Source organism: Leuresthes tenuis, unplaced genomic scaffold (genome assembly GCF_036924035.1).
Source record: "Leuresthes tenuis unplaced genomic scaffold, fLeuTen1.0.hap1 SCAF_9, whole genome shotgun sequence".
Lineage (NCBI taxonomy): Eukaryota > Metazoa > Chordata > Actinopteri > Atheriniformes > Atherinopsidae > Leuresthes > Leuresthes tenuis.
Genome location: NW_027325363.1, coordinates 5,710,354 through 5,734,744, shown reverse-complemented (window position 1 = coordinate 5,734,744; position 24,391 = coordinate 5,710,354). Strand labels below are relative to the sequence as shown.

The following is a 24,391-nucleotide window of genomic DNA, read 5'->3' as shown; positions in this document are numbered from 1 at the left end:
TAATCTAATATAATGTTGACACTTGGGAGTCGGTGGGCAGCAGTTCATCGAGAGCACGACTGTCTCACATAACAGGTGTCTCACCTCCACGATGCCGTGACTGATGGTGCCATACTGCCTTTTCCTCAAAAGAACCAGGCTGATCACAATCACAGTTGCTATGGCCACCGCGATCACCAGCAGGCCAATCAGTGCACTGCTGCCGAAGCTGAAGTCCTCTCCCAGGGGGCGGTAGGACTCCTAACAGGCAGAACAAGCAAGAAGAGGATACAGAGAGCAGTGAGACAAAACAAAAAGAGATTCGGTTTGGCTGTCAGAGACAAAGACTTGTTAGGACACTGTTCTCATGCTGTTACTGTGAAGCATTACTTTAGCTGATGCTACCACCCCGTCATCCATGAAAACATGAAAATTACATTTTAAAAAGATATTTCATCAGTTTCCATTCTAACCAATGATGAACTACTTTCTTCGTAATTAACTTTTATCCTTTGGAAACCATCTTCTTGTGTTTGCTGCTACTTTTGTAACAAGCATCTAAGCTTCGCACCAAAGATTTCCAATGTACTCCTGCCGCTGTTTACGTTCGATCGGACACACATTTGTTCGCAGTGATTGCCGTTAATTAGATCCTATTTTTAAGGAAAGTTTTGTTGGCACTACTTCCTCCAATCAATGCGGCATGATCAATAAAGTAGTTCTTGCTGGAAGCTGTGTTCTCAAACCTCAGCAGCAAAGGATCTGAATAAATTGTTATCATGATCAATAGTAATAACGGAAAAATATCAGATTTGTGCAGGTATTTCAACTTAATACTCTAGTTTATTTAAAAATGACTCGGATGGAATTCCTTTGCTCTGTGAAGGAACTGGGTTTTGATTTGCAAAGAGACGGTGAAAAATATCAGGTTTACAGATCAAAGTTCCTTTAAGTTGCTTTGAAGTGGGGAGATAAATTGACTGGAGGAGCTTTGATGCACAGCGTATCAGAAACAACATTCCTTATGGCGGGGAGCTGCATGACACAATTCATCTGTAAAGTGTGCACACATTCATGCAACATGTCCCTGTGGAGGGTTGTGTAACATCAAGCCAATTCAGTTCACACCGATCTGCTGCAACATTAAAACCACAGAGAGGTGAGGTGAATAAAATGGATCGTCTACTTAAGTGTTCTGCAGGGAAACCAGGTGCTGCCATTAATGTGGATGTTACTCTCATACAGGCCACTCCCCTAATGCAAAAAATGATATACAATCCATGGCATTAGTGGCCTCAAAGACCTGGACTCACCCTGAGAGTCACATTCTGAACTAGTCTGGGCAACCTTTGGCTCAGTTACGGCAACAAGAAGTGTTATGCTGGCCATGCTCGACCCAAAGGTCATGCAGTAGGCCTGATGTGGGTTACAGCATATTTTATATTGGAGAAGACGTCACTTTGACGCAGGTTACGGCAAATGTTGTAAAGGCCAGATGTGGCCCCCAAAAAAGAGATTCACGTCATATCCGGTGGCTGTGAGGCCGAATTTAAGCAGCCATCATCACCTTTAGGCTGAGGTTATACTTCCTCCGCTGTTGGCGTAATTTGCAGGATGTCAACGATGAACATGGAACGGAGGTTAGAATTAGCCCCTTCTTGATTTTTCCACTCAGCTCTTCCATTTCATCTTAACCCCTCCAAACAGAGATGTGAGCAGAGGAGGCAGGAAGACATTGCTTTAACAAAATGAACCGTCTTGCTTCAGAGCTGCCACTTTAAACAGGTGTTAGTTATCAACGACGTGAGAAAAAGCTTTGCTGTATTATTTTGTTGCAACACACAGCTGTATTTATTCTCTTCTGTCAGATAAGCGTTAAATCTGTTTGTAACAATGTACATATTTACTTTTAATTAAGCTTACTGTGTATGACTAGTATGCCATTCCTTTTCAGAAGTCACAGATGCTGAACAACCCCTGCAAAAGAAACATCTGTGTATCTATAGCTCCTCCGGTAAGGTACTACTCTCCTCTAGGTGCATTTTAGAAATTGAGACATCCTTAAAACTATTTGGGGGTGAGTGATTTGTGGGTCACAGGCAGGAAGAAGGAGGCAAGAGTAGACGAGGAAGCTAAATTTAGACACAGGAGATTAACCTCCAGTTGATGTTAAGATAATGCTAGAGGAAGTGACAGCTGGTATTTAAGGCTCCTAAATAAAGGATGTTGGACATCCGGTCACATTTGTCCCAACGATGCCTCTTTGAATCATCTCTATATTGCATCTTACACGCGTGTCACGTGTGTCGGATTTATTTTCATGAGGACAGGCCCAAGCAAGGCTCTAAACACAGGCAGGATAGGCGAAGTAGCCATCAGAAACACGTGTACACATAATTGAAAGCAAGTACATTCTTGGTCCAAGTCAGCGTTGTAATTTCAATCCAAATGTGAGCCAAAGAAAAACAGCATATGTGACCCAACAGGTCAGAGCTGTAGCTTTAATGTTGCATCTGATCGGTGAGCACACACCAGCCTCAGTCACCTACACTCGTCCTCAGGACATAGCCTGGCACATATGACACAATCTGATCATATGTGGACAGCCACTGGGGAATTCTAACCGAGCTCTCTCAGTTTGTGTGGATTCACATTCATCGTATCAACTGAGACTTTCAATGTGCACATTCAGATACATTCACATAACAAACATGCACCCATGCAGATATAACCAAAATGTCTTAGCCTGAACAGAAAACGTTGAAATAAAACATAATAGAGGGGATAAGGGGGTCTGTTCCAACACAGCGTCTTTGCACACTCCCACACTCTGTCCTTCTGTCACCTTCTCCCCACTACTGGTAACTACATTTCCCCAAAGAGCCCTGTGGAGGGCGCCGCTATACTCACCAGCTCATCATCATGCATAACGCTGACTCTCTCTGCACTGTAAACCACTTCTTTAACATCCAGAGACTCATCAATCACCTGTCAACACAGACAGGGGAGCCCAGGTTACACTCACCGCAATGTGTGTGTGTGTGTGTGTGTGTGTGTGTGTGTGTGAAATCGTCCGTGTTTGAGACAGACAGAGAGGAAGATAGGCTGGTGGAAAGAGTGAGGAAGTGAATGTGCAGCGAGGTAAACTGGAAGGATTATCTGTGTTTGGGTGATGACACACTTGAAGCTGTCTTGTACAAACTGGAAGGAGAGTGGGAGGGGGTTGCAAGCATCAAAAACACACTTTCTCCTTGACACACATGAACATTTTTTGCTAAACAGACTGTTCGCCTCTCATTACAGAGGGCTCTGGTCTGTGAGTGGAAGTGGGTGTGTTCAGGAGGCAGAAGCTAAATCTGCTGTTTGTAGAGACAGAGCAGTCCTCAGTGGATTTCTCACGCATTTTAGGTTTCACACCCATCTGTTGTTTTTACCCTCAGACTGCTCTGTCTTAGAAAACCAGCATTACCAAAATGAAAAAAATGCATGCACTTAAAGAAAACAACCTGCACGGCACACGAATACACAGCTTTGCACTTGGCGTTGGATTAGCATGCAACAAACAGGACACATTCAGCAGCCAAGCGTCGTTTGAGAATCCGTGAGGACGGCTGATGAGTCTGGCAAAGAAAAGTAACATGCAATGACTGCCGAACAAAGCGTGGAGCTGAATTGCGTGAGGGTCAGTTGGCAGAAGCCACACACAGACACTCGAATAGCCCACAGTGAGACAGCTGTAACTATGACAACATAGTTACTGGAATAATCCATCACATTAAAAGCTCAACTTAAGAATACGGTGTGAAAGCGCTGTGTGTACTCCTCATTAGTTTAAATCATGAGCATAAGTGTTCCAGACTGAAGTTGCAGTTATCTGTCAGTATCTGCAGAATTTCTGTTGTTTAGCTTTAATAAAGCTGCTCTCAGTTCACACGTTAAGCCAGTCAGAAGCATAAAATCACAACCAGGACTTACCACATTTTCGCCCATCTTGGGTTTGCTGTTGATGATTCTCTCCTCAGCGCCTATCAGTCCGTCTAAACCAGCCATGGCGGAGCCTGGAGGAGGCGAAGGAGCTCGGTCAGTAACAGCAGATAAGCACAAAACAACATAAAAACAGACGAACAGGGATGGTGGTGTTGGTGGTGGACAGCTGCACAGAGATATCCAGCTCCTGTCCTCATCCCATCAGTCTCCACAGTGCACTGGTGACAACAAAGCCCTTTCTTCTGCTCAGCACAGTGTGAGCACTGTGAACGCAACTCCGACCTGCGACAAAGGCCCTCTCAAAGTGGAGTTTTGCATATTGCTGAGAAATCTCTGTAAATATCCACATCCATGCATTCACCCAAAGAAATGAAACCCCATCCTGGTAGTTCCTTATCGACACATCTTCCAATATGAATATTAGGCTGTATTTTTTTCTGACGAGCAGAGCAGTGTACCATCATCTTATTGCAGATTAGATTAGATGAACCCATTCAGAATTAAAGCTTTGTTCACAACAGCCTTCTAAAACCGGAGGAAACATTTAATTTCTCAACCTCTGAACAAACTAGAAACATGAAATGAAAAATCATTTGAGGGGTTAAACCTTCAGCTTTATTGTGGACCTTGCCTTCATGTTTATCAATATTTTCTAAAAAAATAAAATAAATCAGAATATTGTGTCTTGAATATATTGATACTATGTACGCATCACCTCAGGTTTAAAAGATCGTAATGGGTTAATACAACTGGGCTTTGGATTAAATGACGAACAATGATGTGCGTTTATGGGCCTCACTCAGCAGAAGTGATGTCAGACTGCAGGGTGCATATGGTGTTTCAGTGAGCCATAACGGCACAGTGACCTCTATCAAAACAATGAGAGCGCTCATTTGCATAGAGCTGAGTAGGTGTTAAAACAATTAAGTCTTTAAACTGATTTTTTTTCAACTAATCACTGAAGTCATTTATCAAACAAATGTGCCAAATACAAACTAATAATGTTGACGTCCGTTTTTCTGGCTCATTTTCTCTCAACCTTTTCAATGAAGCAATGCAGATTCACAGCAGTTAGTGGGAGCCGTCTCTGTAAATGAGTAAGATCAAAGTGAAGCTGGAACTGTTTCTGGTTTAGGACAAATTACAGCAATTTATTTTGTGTTGTGGGTCGGCAGCAGAAACACTGAGCCTCAGACAGGGTCGTTACGTTTCACAGCTCCTATCGGGAACAGGACGATTGATGAGGAGAGCAAGCATGTGGTCGGTGGGATAATTACGTCAGGTGTTTTGACAAATACACTGAGGACAGGATGACAGCCAACACTCGACTGAATTTTCTCTCCGACAGAGGAGACCTATCGCTTAAAAACTTGGAAGCTACTGGCTTTTCTATTAAGCATGAGGTGATAATCCTATTATGATGAAAGGCATAAGAAAAGTCACAAAAAAGCAGATAATTAACTTGAGAGAGACAGAGAAAAGATTCCAAAAGGAGAGGAAAAGCAGAACAGTGGAACAAAGCAGTAGATGGAAATGGTTTGGAAGGTTGGAGGGTGGCAGGAAAACAAGACGCAACACAGGCACCAACCTTTCTTGAAGGCACGTGGGGAGTCTGATAGATCACCTTGGTGTTAGAAATGAGCAACAGAAAAAAAGAAGAGGAAAGAGAGAAGAGAGAAAACTTAAGTAAGAGGAAGAAATGCAGGATTATCAAGCTGTGTTAATTGATTAGCGGAAAAAGTTCACCAGGAAAGAGTCTGAAAAAGAAATTTGAGAGCCCAACTCAAAGAACAAGGGAGCCATTTCATAGCTGGCAGGATCTGTCTGAGCACTCTGGGCTGCTGGCATGTACATTAAATGTTCCTTTGGGATTTAATTGTAATTTGCCTTTCATGTTGCTGGCAGCATTGCACCCATCATATTTTCTTTCTCCTTAAGAATTCAGTCTTTTGTTTGGCACAAATGTGATGAAGAAAAGCACCATAACTGCTCGTTTTTCCCTCAAGCTTTTGGCTCCAGTTGAGCTTTATCTGAACTGTAGTGCGGTGTTGAAGGCTTGGCCTCAGGAAAATGTGCAGGCACAGATAAGTTCCACCCCATGGCTCCACAGCACGTTCACATCAACGTACAACAAGTTGAAAACTATTCTTTCTCGGTGTGCAGCAGCTCTGTCGTGACTCGTCACCAGTGTCCTTCAGACAGATTTATGTGTATGACCAATTGTTCTGCACACAGCCACAGTGTTGTTCGCGATGCTGCCCGTGAATATGTGCAAGGCTGCAGCTGCTCACCCTCTGGCTCTGAGCGAGACCCCAGGGATGTGACCTGGATGGGCCTGTAGGGCTTGTCCTCTGAGATGGGGACTTCCACGCTCTCCTCTGACGACACGGTGACATCTGGCTGCGATTCAGAGATGGACGACAGGAACTGATCCATGTCAGCTTTCTGCTCCTGAAGCAGCTCGTCTGCAGAGAAAGAGAACCAACAATATGAGACACCCCGCCGCATGCTAACATCAGCCAACACAGCATGTGGCAGCAGCGTGCTAAACTGTTAGCATTCTGAGAGACGTCTGCTCCTGTTGCTGCTAATGACCAATTAGTACTTTTCTGAAAGCTATTTCCATGTAAATCCACACATTTCCCAAAAGAACGCTGTGCGATGAAAGCTGTGACCCACTTCTGTCATTACACTAGCTCCACTTTCATGAAGCAGAGGAACAAAATTCAAATGTACAGGACATCTTGAAATAGGTACTGGACACAGCCGACTTAAATTGTACCAGCAGTCATGCACTCATCCCACTGGGTATCACTAAAATGAGTGCTGGTGAGCAGAAATCACATAAAAGCCGGGAGAGGAGGCTGCATATATTATTTTACTACAAATTTAGTCTGAAGATGAGCAAATACTTGTTTCAGTCTCTGAAAGACCCATTGTCGAGCTTAGTCTTGTATTTTCTTTCATGGTCTTCATGAGATACAAAAATGAGAAAAAAAATTCCTGTAAATCAGAGATAATGGGATATATTTGATTTATCATTCTTATTTCACTACACAATCATCATCCTCTTGCTGCTGCGCTGCCGGGGTTTGCTGACTGAAAACCACTCACCAATTTCATCCTGAATCTCGTCGGCCACATACGGTACTTTGTAGAGCAGAGATAGACTCTGGTTCATTCTCTCCTCGATCACCCGCAGATGTGTCATCACCTGTCATTGGAAAACAGAAAAAACAGGTGTCAAAGTAAACTAAATCCTGATATATTAAGATTTATTTGTCTTTAGGTTAAATGACAAATCTACGATCCTGAAGCCCATGGTACTGCTTTCTAATTAAAAACACAATGAGATAAATAAACCACTGCTTCATGCCTCATGTGCAATAGAAATAACTACAAATCAACGCTTTTATAAATCAGTATAGCCCATAATTTTCCCTTAGTCTCATTAATCCTGGCACAAGAGAAATGCGAGGGCAGTTAACTGTTTTCTGCCCGAGTATAAAGACTTGTTAATTTTCATTAAATTGAACAGAGCTGTCAGAGAAGTGCTCTTTCTGGGACAGAACACATTCATTAGGGTGAACTCAGACTCGCTCAGCCATCAAACAAGTTGCTGCATGTAATATTCCACTCAGTTTAGAAGCTATGAACTGACTCGACAGGATCCACTGCCTGTCAGCCACAGTCATCACCACCACCTCACAGTCTGACAAAAACACACAAAAAATAAAAGACAAAGGTTTCTGTCTGTTCTGTTTCTACCTGATGGTATGATAGTTAGAGAAGAAATATTTCCATATTTAAGCAGCCAAAACGGTTGGCAGAATATGAAAAACTGCCTCTAACAAAGCTGATCAGCCCTTGGCAGGTAACTGGTGTTTATTTCCCACTTTGAGGGTTGAGGGTTTTAATCTTCCAGCACAGGACTGCAGTGCACCACAAACAGCAACAGATGGCAATAATGCACCTCTCCCATTGGAGGCGTGCTGCAGCCCCCGTGGCTCCTTCCTGTCCACATCTGACAAACAATCCTCATTATATAAAAAACACATATCTCAGCGCTGGAATAGTGACTCTGATGCATCGAGCAAACATGCTGAAGCTAGAAAAGTGAAGCTGGTGCAAAATGAGAGCAGCCTTTTTACTGGAAGTCACATGCTGCCTCTTAAACTGGTCCCTTTAAAGCTCTTGTAGGTCACGTGTCAAATCCACAAACTGAAAATGTAGATCTGAACTTGGTGCAGGATTGGCTGAGTGAAGAATGACATAGAAACTCGAGACAAACAAACAGCACAGACTGGCCTCTCATGACTGAGGTTCACCTCCTCCCAGATCCCATGATATATCTACAAAGAAACCCTCCAGTCCTCCCCGCTCCCCCTCCTCTAGCTCTCTAGGTTGTTTCATCCATCTGCTGTGCTATCTGTAATGGTGGAATAAACTATAAATGGTGTCGAAGGGCACTGTCACAATCATAGGCAGGTGCATCCAACAGGGGAGCTTCCAGGCAAATCCCTGTGCAGCAGCTCAGAGTCCAGCGTTACACAAGACCTGCTCGATGTTAATGTTCAGCTGAGGCTTAAGTGAATGAAACAGTCGCCCTGCCTGCATCAGACAAGCCTGCTTCCTCCTGGGCTTTAAACTTAGAGAGAGGCATGCTTTTTCTACCTCCTAAACACTTACAACCAGGGCAGATTGTGATGGATTTTAAAGTGGCTCGGCTTTCAAATAAACTGGCGCAGCCTCTGCATGGAGTGTTTTTACTGTCAAAACCAGCTGTTAAAACTCAAAACTTGAACCAAACCAAAGCCCACGGACCTGAAACAATACACATGGCACAAATCCAGTTTGGTTCATTTTTGTTGGCAGGTTCTTGAATGTGATCTGTGCTTCTTACTATTGCAATCCAAATGTTTATAAGTCTTGATTAGACGAAACAAGCTAAAAGATAAACTTTGGGTGCCGGATGTTTTCACTGTGGTCAAATGAGGTGAATTTCAGTTCGGGAACTCAAGATTAAAAACACCGACCTGTGACTTCATCTGAGCGGCCTTTTCAGGATCCACAGCCAGAACGTGCTGGTAGTGGCGGATGGTGTGCTGGCGGTCTTTGTTCTCGGCACGGACGTACCTTCTGAGGGCTTGCAGGATGCGGTGGGGCTGAAGAGGACAGGGAGTGATGGTACAGTATGACCATGTGTAACGCAGTGTTCCAGACAGAAGTTTCTTCTTTGATGTGATTCAAAGCAATTGCATGTTTCTGGGTGAAAGTGATGCTTATTTCTCATGTCATCTCTCTTGGCACACTCATTTTTAAATCTTGCACAATTAACCAAACTCATGACCTTTGGTGATGAACAAACAATTTCTACCTCCTGACATTTGAGCAGGAGAATAAAAAGAAGGTTGCTGCTAAGCAACCCACAGCACATAGCCATGATATTTTATTGATGACAGATTTAAACCATCACCATATACAGTGGACAATATCTGTGTTTGAAGTATAAATAAGGCAGGATAAAACCAAAAATTACTGCTTCTCTTTTCGGTAATGTGTGGTTAACAAGGCGACCAGCAGAGAGTCAAACAGCGCTGGGCTCGCTGAAGCATCAAAACACAATTAGATAAAAGGAATCTAAAATAAAAACACGAGGGGATTACAGCTGTGGGTTCAAATGTGATTAACTATGTGCTTATCAAGGATTTTGGGATGTGTTTTTGTGCCCTGGTGCAGTAATCCATTCTCCTCATGATGAATTAAAAGTTAACAGAGGATCTTCTGACAGGATATGAAATTAACCACTGGCCATATGTGGTGTAAAGCTTAGTGTGGTCTGACAGAGATGTGTGTCTGTGTATTTTTTCCAGACAAGGAAAAAGAAACAGGTGGAGGCAGTGGAGGAGATTAAAGATGTTTGTGTGCCGTCTCACCCTGGGGGGGTCAGCCTGCAGGGCAGCCAGGTAGTTCTCCAGGGCCAGACGGCGCCGGTCATTCAGCATAGCCTCCACTCGGGCAAGGTGTGTCTCCACCAGCTGCTGCTTCTCGCTGGCTGCCTCCTCCTCAAGGGACTGCACCATTGCTTGGAAGTGCTTTAAATACATTCATAAACACATAAATATGAATATATATAAATATATACACACCTTAAACTGTGTGGCAATCATCCAACTTCTACTTAAATAAAAACACAGCTCTCAGTTTCAGGCTTGTCACCGTCCAGGCTTTTCAGGGGAGTTAGGGACTCATTTAGACATCTCCCCACTCAGACAGTGCCTTAATTTAGCCTGAGAGCAGTAAAGATAGGGCAGCCAGTGAAAGGGATATTTAATGGAGCAGGGACCATGAGGCCTGTAAGCCGTCATATCTCATCCAAACTAAGGGACAAAGGGGGATTCCCTGGAGGACGGATGAGTGTCTTACCTGAATCAACGTCTGCCTCTCAGCCTTGGGCAGGTTCTTAGCCTGCCGATCTGCCTCTTCCCACTCTTTTCGTACCTGGAGAAGGAAATAAAGTGAGACAGAAAAGTCTTAATGCATCTGTCATCTGTTAAGTGAGCCAGAAAACTGAAGAAAAGTCATTTTTGAAAATGGTGGAAAGCATTTAACTGAAAACAAAGATGGGAGACACTTAAAGCACGACCACACTTCCTGTTCCTGAGCTCTCTCAGATAGAAGGTACTTTACACAATTTTATTGAAAATGATGGCAAAACAGTGCACAAAATGCACAACATTTTCTGATAAAAATGACTAATCTTACTTGTGGCCTATCTAATTAGTGTCCTTACCCTCTCCATGCGATTGCGGTGTCTGATCTCCAGCTGCTCCTTGGCCCTCTGGAAGCGACTGTGCTCCTTGTCGTCAGCAGGAGTCTCAAAGTAGATGTCCACATCATCAGTGGGCTGAGGAGTCGGAGGCAGAGCTGCCAATTCAGAAACAGATGGTGGGTGGTCAGGGATGCAAACTGACAATTAGGCTGAAACGGACAGACAAGCGGACCAACTGATCCGAGCAGACACAGGTAGGCAGTATGACGAGGACAAACTGGGCAAAAAGAGAAAGAGAGCTGAAAGCTGATTGAAGCTGAACCGAAATCCTCCCAGAAGCTTTCCTCTCACTGGCACGCTTCCACTTTGAGTAAGTCTGATAAGTATGAGAGAATCTGACAGTCTTTCTCTTCAAATTTCTTTCATCTTCTCGTCAGCTTTCTGCTGACAGGTCACGTCTCCGACACTAATGGAAACATCTCCGTGTTTGACAGCCAGGTTATTGGGGGCGGGGCCAGAGGGCTCTGTTCTGGGTTCCTCGCCGCAGTCACACAGGACTGCCTGCCGGCATCGCTCCAACTTGCAAAAACAATAGTGCTCCGGGCTCACAAACAGGAGGAGGCCTCATTTCACGTCACCATCAAAAAGGCACATTTAAAAGATAAACCTGCTGTCTTACGTAAACGTTACGGTTTCAGCTCTGAATATATATTCACCGGGCTGTGGCTGAGAACTACGTCTGATGTGATGAAAAGTGAATCACTGCAAGATGGCGAAAAACCAAACAAAACAAAAAGAGGTGCAAACTGACATGTGTTGTGTTTCCAATAAAAGCAGTGAAAAAACAAGTTGTTGGAACATAGAAACCAACAAAAATGGAAAAAGGAAACACAGAGAGGCAAACAACGAAGACTGGAAACTATAGAGAATCTGTTTTAAGTACGCATGCATGTGAGTGAAGACAAATAATAAAAAGAACACAAGTTATGCAGAACTACATTAAATTTCAATTTGGCTCAACAGTGGGTCTGATAATGAGCTTCTGTTCACTTTATAATACTCGTTATCTTCTTCACATACTTTCACTAAATATGCTTTTTAACATAAGCATTTTAACAAAAGAGGAAAAAAAACTTAAAGATCAAATATTATGCTAATTTATTCACACATATATACTGTTTATGTGTGTGTATGTACACATAACACTCTGAAGGAGAGAGAAAACTCCCATAAAAAACACAATAATGTGTAAATTATGATTATATCTGGAATCCGATGGGAGGGTAAGTAAAGCATTTAATGTCAGCTTTATAAACACAATTCTTATAAGACTTAGAAGTTTAATGTTCAGCTGTAAGTGAATCCATCTACATTTGAACAGACAACTTAAACAATCTTATTCTAACACTTTCTTTTTGTTTCAAATGTGTTTTTTTTAAGCTGCTAAAGCAAAATTCAGACCATAACCAGAATTTTTTATACATCTACAATGACAAAAAAGTACTTTCTGCTCTATGTCTTAATAATCCATAACTAGTTATGTGTTCTTCAAATAAAACCTGTTGTTAATTCAATTTATTTCTCTTGTTTTTGCAATAATTACAATTTTAACAGCTCTGATATTGAGAGTTAATAGACCAGCGAGTTTAGAAAATACTAAATATTATGTAAGGAAAATAAATACAAGACAACATTAAGGATAAATACGTTGTTGAAGCTGTTAATTCATTCATACGTTGAATCAAACAAAAAAAACAACAACTTATCTAATCTAATTTGAATTTATCGAACAAAAAAGACTTGATTGAATAATATAAAGTAAATACTTGTTAGATGTTAGAGTAACTTGACAATTTTGTCTCTAGCAGTAGGAATTTAATTTTAGAAAATGACGAAAACAGCCATTAATTGTTGTAACTGACACATCAGTGGACAAATGAAACAAAAACTAAAAATTTTGAGTGAATTCAGCTGTTGTGGCTGATCTGGTGGAGATGACATGAAGACATCTACAGGGAACCGATCAGAGATAGCTGTAGACTGCATAACAGGTGTTCTTCTTACAAGTCAGTTACAGATTAAACCTCTGTGATCCGGAGGTGTTATCAGCAGGAAGCCTGCAGCTAAGACACGGACAGAGAGAGGGAGAGGTGCAGTCACACGGGCCTCTGTCACATCAGACTTACTCAGGCGTTTGCACACGGCCATGCAGTACTCCTCTGAGTCGAAATTGTTGCGGTTGCCGGCACAGCCTCCGTATATGAAGCGCACACACTTCCTCTGGTTTTTGTCGAAGTGCCAGCGAGGCATGGAGGCGCGACAGGGGCCAGTCTCAGCCTCCAGGGTGCACACCGCTGCCAGGGGACAGCTTGTTAAATCATCCGGCCACTAGGGGCAGCACTTTATTCCAGTGTCAGCTACAAAAACTTAATACAACTTAATACAACCAGCAGATGCATATAATACTGGCTAGATCAACAAATACGATGAAACTAAATGCTGGAGAGGCAGTTTTGTGTATGATGGGTAGGATTTACCAGCAGTTAGGCTAAAAAATAAGGTAGGTGGATCTGTCTTTTTAGTCTGATAAAGGAGAACAGTACATCAGGGTGTGTGAGATTAAAAGGTAAAAACTGATGGATGTTCTTATCTATTTACAGATAAAGGAGGATTAACATCATAAAAACATAACAAACCTTTGACTTCCTCTAAAATCTTGTCCTCATCCTGGTTCTCTGACACTATACTGCTGTCTTTCTTCTCATCCTCATCCTCATCCTCCTTATCCGCTTCCTCATCCTCGTACACATAGTGGTACTCCTCCTCATCTTCCTCCTCCTCGTCTTCGTCATCGTCCACCAGCTCCTCCTTCTGTGTGGGCTGCTCGTCAGCTGGTGTCTCACTGAGGAAGGAAGGAAGTGGTTAAGGAGTAAAGGGGTAGGAAGCTATAGCTCAGTGTCACTAAACTTTAATTTAACCCGAATGAGCAGTAATATCACAACGGAGCGAATATTACTCCCACATGCAACCACAACCGCTCACCTGTCCTCTACAGCCTCATCCTCACCCAGGTCGACCTCCTCGTCCTCTACCTGCTCCTCTTCGTCATCCTCCTGGGAGAGCAGGGAAGGTGGGGTGGAGTCCACGCTGTGAGAGGAGGGGCAGCAGACGTACTCTGTGCCGCGGAACTTGTCAATGCCGCAGGGCAGCAGCATGCCGTAGCCGTGCAGCACCGTGGAGCTCTTGGCACAAGCCTAAGAGAGTCGAAGGAAACAGCTGGTGATGAAATCTGGTGAAAATGATCTCAGTAAATCCAGAATATTACAATTAAAATCTGTTATTCAAGAATAATTTACCCTAACTCTAATCTATTCTCAATTGCTCATTTAAGTCTAACAAATAAGTCAATAATGACGGACAAATGAATTTATTAAGCCTTCAACATATACTCAGTTATAAATGTAGTCACCCTTCTTTTCAAGAAATACACCCCGAGCCTCGGACTTTGTCCAAAATCACGAATCACTCACTATACACTGAAAAATATCCATGTGGATGTCAAGCCGCAGTTTTTCCCCGCAGGACACTGTATTCTAACAATGTGAGCAGTGTTCTTCACTTTCCCCATCAGTGGTTTTAATGCTGTGTGCTGACATTTTGCAGTGCTGTCAGGATGTACAGGGAGAATTTATTTACACTGCATGGTGGCCTCAGAATTATCCCACAATGCACTGTCAAAAGTAGCGTACAATTGATGGTCCCCACCCCAGCAAATGTCAACCATAATACACTACACTAAGAGAAAGATGGCTCATGATCGAGTTGGCCAAAACCTGTCAAACAAATTATGAATTTATATTGTGATTATATTATAAAAATAAGTATTTTATGCAATAAGAAAAGTATTTGGTTTTTCCCTATAACTGCTAGAACAAAACAAATATAAGATTTGTATTGAGGCACGATGTTGATCAGCCTAAAATACAGTCCTCTACAGAGTAGCCCATAGGGATTAACAAATAAGAGAGTCACTATACTGACATGAAACCAGGCAAAACCAAATAACAGCACAAGTCCAACCCTCCCCCACTCCCTCTTCCAGTCCACCTGCTGTCAAAGAAAGGCCACCAATGCCCTGAATACCCTTTGGTAAAAAAAAAAAAAACAAAAAAAACAAGTACCCATGTTAGTCTGACTGAAATTACAAAATGCTGCTCTAATAAAATCCTGACTTTGCAACCGCAGCCTCATTTGAGAGAATCCCCCTTCAATGACCTTAAAGACAACGTCTGTGCAGCTAATTCAGCTGTTCTTCCAGAGAAAGTTGGAAGCAGCAGAAAGACTTAAACATTTATTCAGATAGTCCACTGCTTCGTAGTGTCGGACATACTTCAGTCTGTAACTCCCAAACATGTAAACTGAGACGAGTGAGGCTTTGTCATGTCATCTTGAACAAAAAGTTCTTAAAATTAAGAAAAAAATTAAGCTATTTCAGCTTTTTCTGTGTGAGTTAAATATATTCTTTGGCTCAAGTTCTCCTGAGTATCAATTAAATAATCACCTGAAAATGACAAAATTTAAATTTGAATGGTTTGAAGTTTTAATCTATGGGATGAAAATGATATCAGTCAGAAGAAATCCCTGTTTCAATATCATCCTTAATTTCAATAATCTTGGTTGTGCACAGAGTAGGAGAAGCATGTCCGACCTTCAGACTACAGAGCTGTCGTACACTGACACACGATTCATTCGTCACACCTCCACAAAGTCACGCTGGCCTTTCAGTGACCTGCTATTTTCTAACAGTGCTTCACCTCATATGGCAGCTAAGAGGTATCAGATACAAGCTCAGTTTGATGGCTGCTGAGAAACTCCACTGGAGCAGTAGGGGATTAGGCTCCCTGCTTAGGAACATCTTAGTGGCAGGTGGTGAGGGACACACATCGTTTTCCCAGCGGTATGATTTATCAACGCTTTTGTTTCACACTGCAGCTCGCTGCCACCTCTGGACGTCTCAGAAACCCCGCAGATGATACTCGTCCTCAGCGTGTTTAATATGTCGAGGAGGCGAGCTTTCATCAAGCTGCTGCTCTTACTGTCGTGGTCAGAGTGGCCCCCTAAGGCCTGGCTCTGGAGCTGCCCAAGGGGGATTAGCTGCATTACAGCCACAACACTAATCTGATTAGAAGCTGAAATGTGAGGGCTCCCAGTCATCCTGTGATCAGAGGACCTCAGAGACTCAGATAGACAGGTGGAAAGATATTTAAGAGGGAACATTTGCAAAAAGTAATAACAAGTATGACCAGTGTGGAAGAAAGAAGGGTTTACAATTTGTATATTTTAACTTCTAAAAGTCGATTTGATGCTTTTAACTCCCACTGCGGACAGGACTTTTCTTCTCAGTGCCTCTGCTGTCTCTGACGTGCATCCTCCTACTGTTTCCTATGAAGTAATTCCTTCCTTACCTCTTTGGCAACACTGTGCCACTGCTGCTTGCTGACGCACATGTCCATACGCTCCTTGTGGAAGAACTTGCACTTGTCTGGGACCAGAAGAACGTCACTCACAAACTCGCCCACTGTAGAAGAATCACATGGACCAATATGTCCGTTAGTAACACCACCAATCTGTCCCCCACAGAATAAAAAGTAAATAAGCGATTCCTCTGTAACACTCCCAGAGTTAGAAGCAATAAATCACTTGATGGGACTAAAAAAGGAATAGCAGATGAGATAAGCAAAAAAAAGGGAACGCTTTAATAATTCATTGCTGCCTGGTCCTTTACGTTTCATTACAGTGGTACAACAGAGCAGGCATTTGACACTTAAACACCTGTGTGAGCACAGGCGGGTTCATCCATACTCTACTGAAGCTTCAGTCGCTCAGAGAAAATCGGGGTTCACACTGTGACTCATATAAGGCAGTCAAAACTCCTCCTGCGTCTCAATGATATCATTTGCTTGATGATTTAAATTCGGAGATGTTTTATTCATGGAGCAGTTGACAGAAAGCAGATCTGGGGGAAATAAATGGTTTGAACGGCGTCTTGTGACTTCCTATGAATAGTTTCGGGTTGAAAACTGCAAAGATCTAAATGTGGTGCCGAGTTAATGAGGGAGATTAAAAGGGGCTGCGACTACTGGTTGGCTGGCAGTGTGACACGGTGCTCAGGTAGAAATACCTCCATCAGCAACAGATGGAAAGCCAGGCGGAGGAGAGGAATAAAGAGAAAAAGGAGGGATGGATAGGAGTTTTAGAGCGAAGTCCAGGCTGAGATCAGAGTGGGCGGAATGAAAACACACAAATGAGAGTTTAGAGGTTTCACGGTGAAGGCCGGGAGCTGCCATGCAACTGCTCATTTAGTGGTTCGCCATAACTTGGGCCTGAGGCTGCGCTGCTGGAGCACAGGCGAGGCGGGCGGGCAGGCAGAGGGTAAAAAAGCAGTGTTTTGGAAAATGAGAGGGTAGGATAGGAAGAAGAGAGAGCTGGAAATAGCAGAGGACTCAACAGCTGCTTCTCATCTCCGCCCAGGAGGTACAGTAACACCCCCACCCCCCACAGACCCAACGTCTGTCTGCTCTGTGACCAACTCTGCTGAAAAAATACAGCACATTCCAACGTTATCAGCTCAAAAACAATAGATTAATTAATTAACCAGTAATCATATAATCTGATATTTACTGCGCTTATCGTTTTGTGTTATTTCAGTAGATTTGGTTTTGAAATCTAAAACAGTGACTTTAGTTTCAACGGGTGATCTCATATTATTTTATCTCATCTTCTGCGGCATCTATTTTAAATTTCTACTTTCATTTTTTTGGGCTTTTATTTGACTTTGGCTTGGTGGGTGGACAGGAGAGGTGGCAGAGGGAGTGGGGGCTCCTATTTCTAATTCAGATCATTTTATCACAGCTGTATTTCTTTCTCATTAAATTTCCACCTGATGATGTTCACTATGCTGCACATAAATTGCTCCTAAATGACTAACAATATTATACTTACTGACTGACTCAATTTTGACTGCATGGAGCTTTTAAACAATATAAATATATTAACATCACTTTAAAAAAGGACATTATTTTGTATTTGATATGAGTTAATTTTGTCTTGCACAACTATTTTTCCTTTAAATGCAAAACTTTGTTAAGTAATTTGCATTCATTTACAGCTGTTTAAAATCTCCCATTTTCAAAACTCTCCACTAACTTCTTTCAGCAGTGAGACAAACAAAATGGACTACTAAAAATTTAAACAAGCATTTTAACTCCCACTGACCCTTAGCTCCATATCCTGCACACCGTACGCTTCCGTCCATCTCGTCCACTCACACTCTGACATTCCTTTAGTTGTGAGGCAGAAACCATCTGCAGTGGCACTGCGGCGGGTGATGGATGTAGGTGTTTGGACAGCAGCTGCGCCTCATTCACAGCAAGCAATCCCACACCGTGCATGTGCGTGTGTGAGAGTGCATGGACTCCCCTTTCTCTGTGACTCCACCTTCTTCATTCACCCGCCACCCTCAACCTTCCATCTATCAGATAACCTTGCCAACACCATCAAATACGCAGACTTGTGGAACTGCAAGCGTCTAACGCATGTGAAGGTAAGAATACAAGAAATGCACCTCAGATTCCTTCAGCTCTGCGGCACAACTATTGTGTTTCATTGGCTCCAGAGTAAACCTGCTGCTATCAGTCAGATCATTATAATATCTGTAGAAAATGTTTCCAAGATTATTATCATTCAAAAATACTGACTTTTCTGACCTTGATAAACATTAAAAGTGGTAAAAATGAATAAAACACTAACAACACTGATTTCTCTCAGTGTGGCTAACCTTTTGTTTACATTGTTTGCATGATTGATTCTGCAGAAATCTGATCCGCTACCATGCCATTAGGCTTACTTGGAGTAGGTATGAACAAAACCAGGACGTAGCTGGAGGTCAGAGTTGCATAATGGAAACAGTGCCAGGATTTAAATCCTGGTATCAAATTCCTGCTCATACAGAGAACTTTTTCATTTTTAGTATATATTTATTGTGTTCAACCCTGATTATAATTATTTTCCTCAGACTGAGCACTGCCTAACCTTCACATAATCTACATTTGTGGTACAAAAACATTACAATGTTCAATTTGACATTAAAGCCTCAGTGCTGAACTTTTCCAAATAGGTGAAGGAATGCAAACACCCAGAGGTGTGGTGCTCCGAAACAAGCCTGAATTTGTTATCAACTTATTCACTCAGCACATCTGATGATAGTAGGATTTGTCACAGAGTGCCCAGCCCTTTATTGAACCCACAGACTTAGTCAACAGGAAAAGCAAGAAAGTGCTAAAAATACTTTGTTCCTCAAAAGTTTCTGAAGTGGAAAGTTGCTCAAAGGAGAAGAAGACAAAAGTACTACAGACTGCGACCTGCAGCAACCAAATATAAAGAGTCATACAAATAAAGCCTTACACATCTGTATTTATACACAGATAATACCGTTCTTGAGCACGTGTTCTTTTTGGGTAAGAGGCTGCTGCAATCTGTGTTTCCCAATCGTTTAATCGCTCCTTCGAGACAGTCTGCACATGAACCAACACCCTCGCCCCACACCGACTGTTCCACACATAATAATGAAATAATCCAGTGGTGTTTCACAAAGACATCACACTACAGGGATTAGAGAGCCATGGAACAAGAGTCACATTCATTCACAGAGCCATTGTTTGGCATGAGGAAACATGGAGGGATTGTGGCTCTGCATGAAGAGATGAGCTCTTTCCTTAGCACCTGCATTATTCATCTAAACCTATTAACTTGACATGGGTGCACGTTTGGCCCTATTAATCACGTCCTCCAAGCTGCAGCCCGCCTCCCTTTGATATATTTCATCTCTTTTTCATTTGACTATAATTACTCTACAGTGATGAATATAAGGCAGAACGTCTGATGTCCATTTTTTCTAGTAGATTAGGTGAACATCTTAAATGATGAATAATTCACAGGTGCTTGTCATCGCGTTTGATGTGAAAGAGAAGCTTGACAAATAAGGGAGAGACATGGTGTTTCATGGCGTACGATCAGAGCCTACAACTAAGCCCCTAACATGCTCCATTACATAATTAAGCAGAAGCCCTCCTTCTTGCCAACACCTTATGTTTATCTCTCCTTCTCCATCTGTTTCCTCTGTTCTCTCAGTCCAGACTCCTCATTTGCAACCCAGCAGAGCAGCAGAGGCCTCTGTAATTTGACAGGGCATGAGAGCGAAGACCTTCAACGGAAATGACAGAAAATGTGCAGGAGCAAGCAACAATGCCACTTAATTAATCTGGGGGAGGTATTTGGGATTATTTTAACTGAATGGGAGTCATGTCACTGTAGCTGAACTATAAACAGAGGTTGTTGAAGGAGGCAGCATTCGGCTAACAGGTGCGGGAGGCAGAGAGATCATCCAAGAACCCCTCAAGTTTCCTGTATTTTGTTATGTTTCAGATTCATCTGAGACTGGATTTATGAGGCAAGTTTACACCAACACTTTCTGATGAGAAAAGAAAAAAAGGAAAATTTTGGGGACCAGTTTTGCCTTCTCATCCGTACTCTAATCACAGCAACCAAGTAGCTACTCGAGTTGTGCGTTTGCTGTCCAGTGAATTTCCCCAAACCTCCTCTTCTCTACATTTGCCAAAAATGCTCTTGAATGGTAGCCCATTTCACAGTCCAGTGCAGCTGCTAATGGCTTTTTCATCCAAGAAATCGGCACAACTCAATCAGCAAGAGGCTTCAGGACTAACGAAGGGGTCCAGAGCGTGAGTTTCCCTCCTCACATAGCTGGACAAATGCAAGCCTAAGCTTTGTGTCAGGACTCCATTTCTCTTGTTATTGCAGTCCTCAGAGAAAGCAGGAGCGAGTTGTGTTTTTGAAAGTCAGGGGGTAAAGAGTCACACGGCCCTACAACGTCGGAAGCTGTATGTGACATTTCATAAAGCAGAATATTGCCATGTTGCCACTGCGGATTACAGTGATGTTGCAGGGGACAGAGGAGGGAGGAAGCCGTTTGCGACAGTGCAGGCGAGTGGAGAAAAGAGGAGTAATAAAGCAGCCTCCCTACAGATCCCTCTGCTGCTGACCCTGTGTGTCTGTGTGAGTTTATGGCCACGGTTGAGGGGGAAAATAAGATTGTGCTTTATTGCTCAACAAGCCTCCCTTGCAATAATAATGCTCAATCTAAAGCTCAAGGCCAGAATTAGGACCTAATTCAGATTCCAATATTACTCTGTGTCACCTCTGCCTAAGGCTAAGATGACTCAAAATCTCTTCTTTCTCTACATTGAATCAGAAGAACACCTGATTTTAAGGCCCCTTAATAACCATCTAAGTGGTTTCTTCCAGCTTTCAAACAACCAATCCTCACAAACTTACCTAAGCATTTGTAAGGCACCACAATGTGGGCGTGGCCTTTGCACACCTTCTTCTCCCTCCTGCACCAGTTCTCAATGCGAATTGGCTGGTTGGCTTCCACCACGTTTGTGATTTGAAGCTCTGGGTACATCTGTTGGAAAAAGAAGCAGGAGAGTGTTAAACAACAATGACTGAGTTTTATCTGTGTATGTGTGTGTGTTGAAGAAGGAGGGTGCGCTAAGTGGAGCTTCAATAGGATCCTTTAATCCATGCTTTATACCCTCTAGATGCCATCTGCTCAACTGTGAAAGAGCACACAATTTATGCTTCCCCCAAATGCCATCAAAATGTCATCAGGAAAATGAAACTGAAGCTTTTGAGGAAGGCTGCATAGTAACCATGACTGTATCACCACCTCCTGGGTTTGCAGAAAGGAACCAGTAAGTAAGAGTGAGGATATCCTTATTGTGGAAAAATATGTCGTTAATTTTAGAGCCAGCCAAGAAAATGACAGGCAGAGGTTCTGGTAATTGAAATACCACCCACCATACTGTAAATAATATCCATCTGCCAGGAAGAGCTCCATTGCCTCTGATAACAAATCACAGTGAAATGAAAAGAGACTTTTTCTACCTTGCTGGCTAATGTCCATCAAAAAAAGATTTAACCTGTAAACATACTTACTTGAAATAAAATGTCCCATAACAGTGTGAAAGTGATAAAATCACAGACTAAAGCAGCCAAAGAGATGCAAAGTATACTTTTACTGTGTCCAATTAATAGTAATGTAGCGATAAAATGAATAATGCAACATGATGCAAAGCCATAGCCGGGAGCAAACTGAGTACAAACCAGCAGTTCTGATGTTCACTAATTAAGACACAATAACTTGCTTGTTTAATCCAATGTTTCTTATTTATCCTCAGACAAAATACTTGTTTTGCTCTTCTCATTGAACTCTCAGCTAGACAGCAAACACTGCAGTATAATAATGTCCAAAAGTCCTGTTCCACCCTGATTTCTTTATATTTCTTTCCAAGCAGCCAGACTTTCTCTGATTTTTTAAAATGGTCTTGAGCAATAGTTCTCCAGGCTTTCTGAAGGACTTTCAAACACTTTTTTTGGATATTGGCTGCTTTTTCTCTCATTCTCAGTCCTGTCCTTGAACTACTTTGAGAGAGATCTCAAGACATTATGTTAAAGCCTGTCACAAAGACACATAATTTGTTCCCGTTTCTTTAGTTTCATCTGTGAAAAACAGCAAAGATAACACAGTTTGACAGACAGAAAATAGGATTTCTGCAGCAACAAGGTGATTCCCAAAGAGCTATGAGCTGAAAACTTGGCATATCTCAGCATGGTGTGCAGTGTGTCCTTAAAACATTTGAGGAAACTGGACAAGTGGAGGACAAAAGAAGAAGTGTCAGGCCTAAAAAACTATCTACAGCAGATGAACAGGATCTGAAAGTGATGTCCTTAAGAAAGAGGAAAAAATCCAGCAAAGACCTGACAGGACCTGAGAGATGCATCTGGACCTTCAGCTGATCCATCTACTGTTGGCCCAAGCCTCATCAGAAATGGTCTCCATGGAAGGGTGGCTGTCAAGAAGCCATTCTTAAGGAAGGGAAACAGGGAGAAAAGGCTGAGCTGTGCCAAATGACACAAGAAGTGGACTGAAAATCAGTGGCAACAGGTCTTATGGAGGGATGAATCCTCCCCAGAGCCCGGACCTCAACATTATTGAAGCAGTGTGGGATCATCTGACAGAGAACGGAACAAAAGGCAGCCGACATCCAAAGAAGAGCTTTGGGATGTCCTTCAAGAAGCCTGGAGAACTATTCCTGAAGACTACTTAAAGAAATGACAGAAAGCTTGTCTGATTTCAACACACCTACTGTATGACAGCGACAGGATGGAGATGTGTCACTGTGACTCACCTCCTGACAGTACTGCAGCACACCCTCTTTGGTTCCTATGCAGCTCTTTGTTCCAGACGGGTCGGGCTCCCAGCGGCCGGTTTGAATGTTGACGTGCATGTTGAGTTTTCCACAGAACATGGCCACCTGGGGTTCGGCCACAGCAAACCCTGTGCCTGCATTGGCAGCTAGAGCCTGCGAAAGGACAAAGAGAAAGAAAGAGAGATATGAGGGTTGATGCACTCAGTCATTTTAAAGCTCATGAAAACTGTGAAATATTCCATTTGACAGACTTGAGTAAATGCCCGTCCTGCCTGCTTTTCCACAAACACCTCTCTGTTACGGGTAATCAGGGCACATAAAGCAGATTCTGCTCTTCTGCTGCAACAGATAACCATACAAGATGTGATGGGGGCAACATCAGTACTGCTCAATGTGGCTGCTGCAGCAGCTGAATGGTGCAGTGCTGAGAGAGCAGAGGGATTCAGACAGGAGAAAAATTAAATGCACCGAGGGAATGTTTGGCTAGGCTGTGGGTGAAACGAGTGGAGTTTTGATTGGATTTGTGTGCAAGCTTTTTTTTTTTTTTTTTGCTCCGATGCCCACTGAGTGACTGCAGGAAAAAAAAAAGCCAAAATGTCATGCCTCACAAAACAGGACATTCCTACTTTAGGGCAGAGGTTTGTTTGTGCAGACCTTCTGGGTACAAAGTCTTTCCACAAAGGACAACATTTATTCTTCAAAGGAAACAACGAGGCTGAATCTGTCTACTGTCAGCTCAGCTGTGCAGACACGTAAAAACAACAAGACAGGTCTAATGTAATGAAAATGTTTGTTATCTAAGGATTTATAAACACATTTCCATCTCTTCCTCCCAGAATTTTCCATCTTTGCTCACCCCCCCAGCCTTTGAACCTGAGAGGAAATCTGCTATCTTTGCAACGTCCTCTCTGTCATTATTTACTGAGCAATGCGGTCCCTCCCACTGCAATCAGGAAGAATGAACACTCAGTCTTCAAGTCCTTCACTGCTCTTTATAGAGAACGTACGCATTCAAAAGTACTGTGTAATCAGCTTTCACATGACTCGGTGATGTGCTAGCATCAGCTCCTGACTGAGACAATAAGTCACGGCCTGATGCTGGGGGTAGCACAACATGGGGATCTCTCATTAACCGCTGAGGCGATGCATCTCTGCATTCCAAACTATCTCAAAACACCCACTAGGGAGCCGCTAGACAGGAAGTGGAATGGAACTGATCCCCTCTCGATTGTCATAATGTTATCAGACTGAATAAACGGGCCTCAGCCCCAGAGAGAGATCAAGGGAATGAACAAGAGCTGTTGGA

General features: G+C 42.8%; 1 protein-coding gene across 5 annotated transcripts in view; it reads right to left on the bottom strand.

Annotated features, from left to right (window-relative positions):
- Nucleotides 1–24,391, bottom strand: part of aplp2 (amyloid beta (A4) precursor-like protein 2) — a 54,924-nt gene that overhangs the window by 2,098 nt on the left and 28,435 nt on the right. Inside the window, exons 2-17 of one of the 5 annotated variants that reach the window (XM_072392000.1) lie at nt 23,065–23,238; nt 21,149–21,278; nt 16,204–16,316; nt 13,781–13,992; nt 13,435–13,640; nt 12,925–13,092; nt 10,760–10,893; nt 10,393–10,467; nt 9,903–10,061; nt 9,003–9,131; nt 7,081–7,180; nt 6,258–6,431; nt 5,555–5,590; nt 3,955–4,037; nt 2,890–2,967; nt 85–240 (exon numbers count right to left, since the gene is read on the bottom strand). In XM_072392000.1, the coding sequence (XP_072248101.1) occupies nt 85–240; nt 2,890–2,967; nt 3,955–4,037; nt 5,555–5,590; nt 6,258–6,431; nt 7,081–7,180; nt 9,003–9,131; nt 9,903–10,061; nt 10,393–10,467; nt 10,760–10,893; nt 12,925–13,092; nt 13,435–13,640; nt 13,781–13,992; nt 16,204–16,316; nt 21,149–21,278; nt 23,065–23,238 (2,127 nt within the window). The remainder of the gene's footprint in view (nt 1–84; nt 241–2,889; nt 2,968–3,954; nt 4,038–5,554; nt 5,591–6,257; nt 6,432–7,080; nt 7,181–9,002; nt 9,132–9,902; nt 10,062–10,392; nt 10,468–10,759; nt 10,894–12,924; nt 13,093–13,434; nt 13,641–13,780; nt 13,993–16,203; nt 16,317–21,148; nt 21,279–23,064; nt 23,239–24,391) is intronic. The other 4 variants (XM_072392002.1, XM_072392004.1, XM_072392001.1 and 1 more) reach the window with 4 other exon arrangements.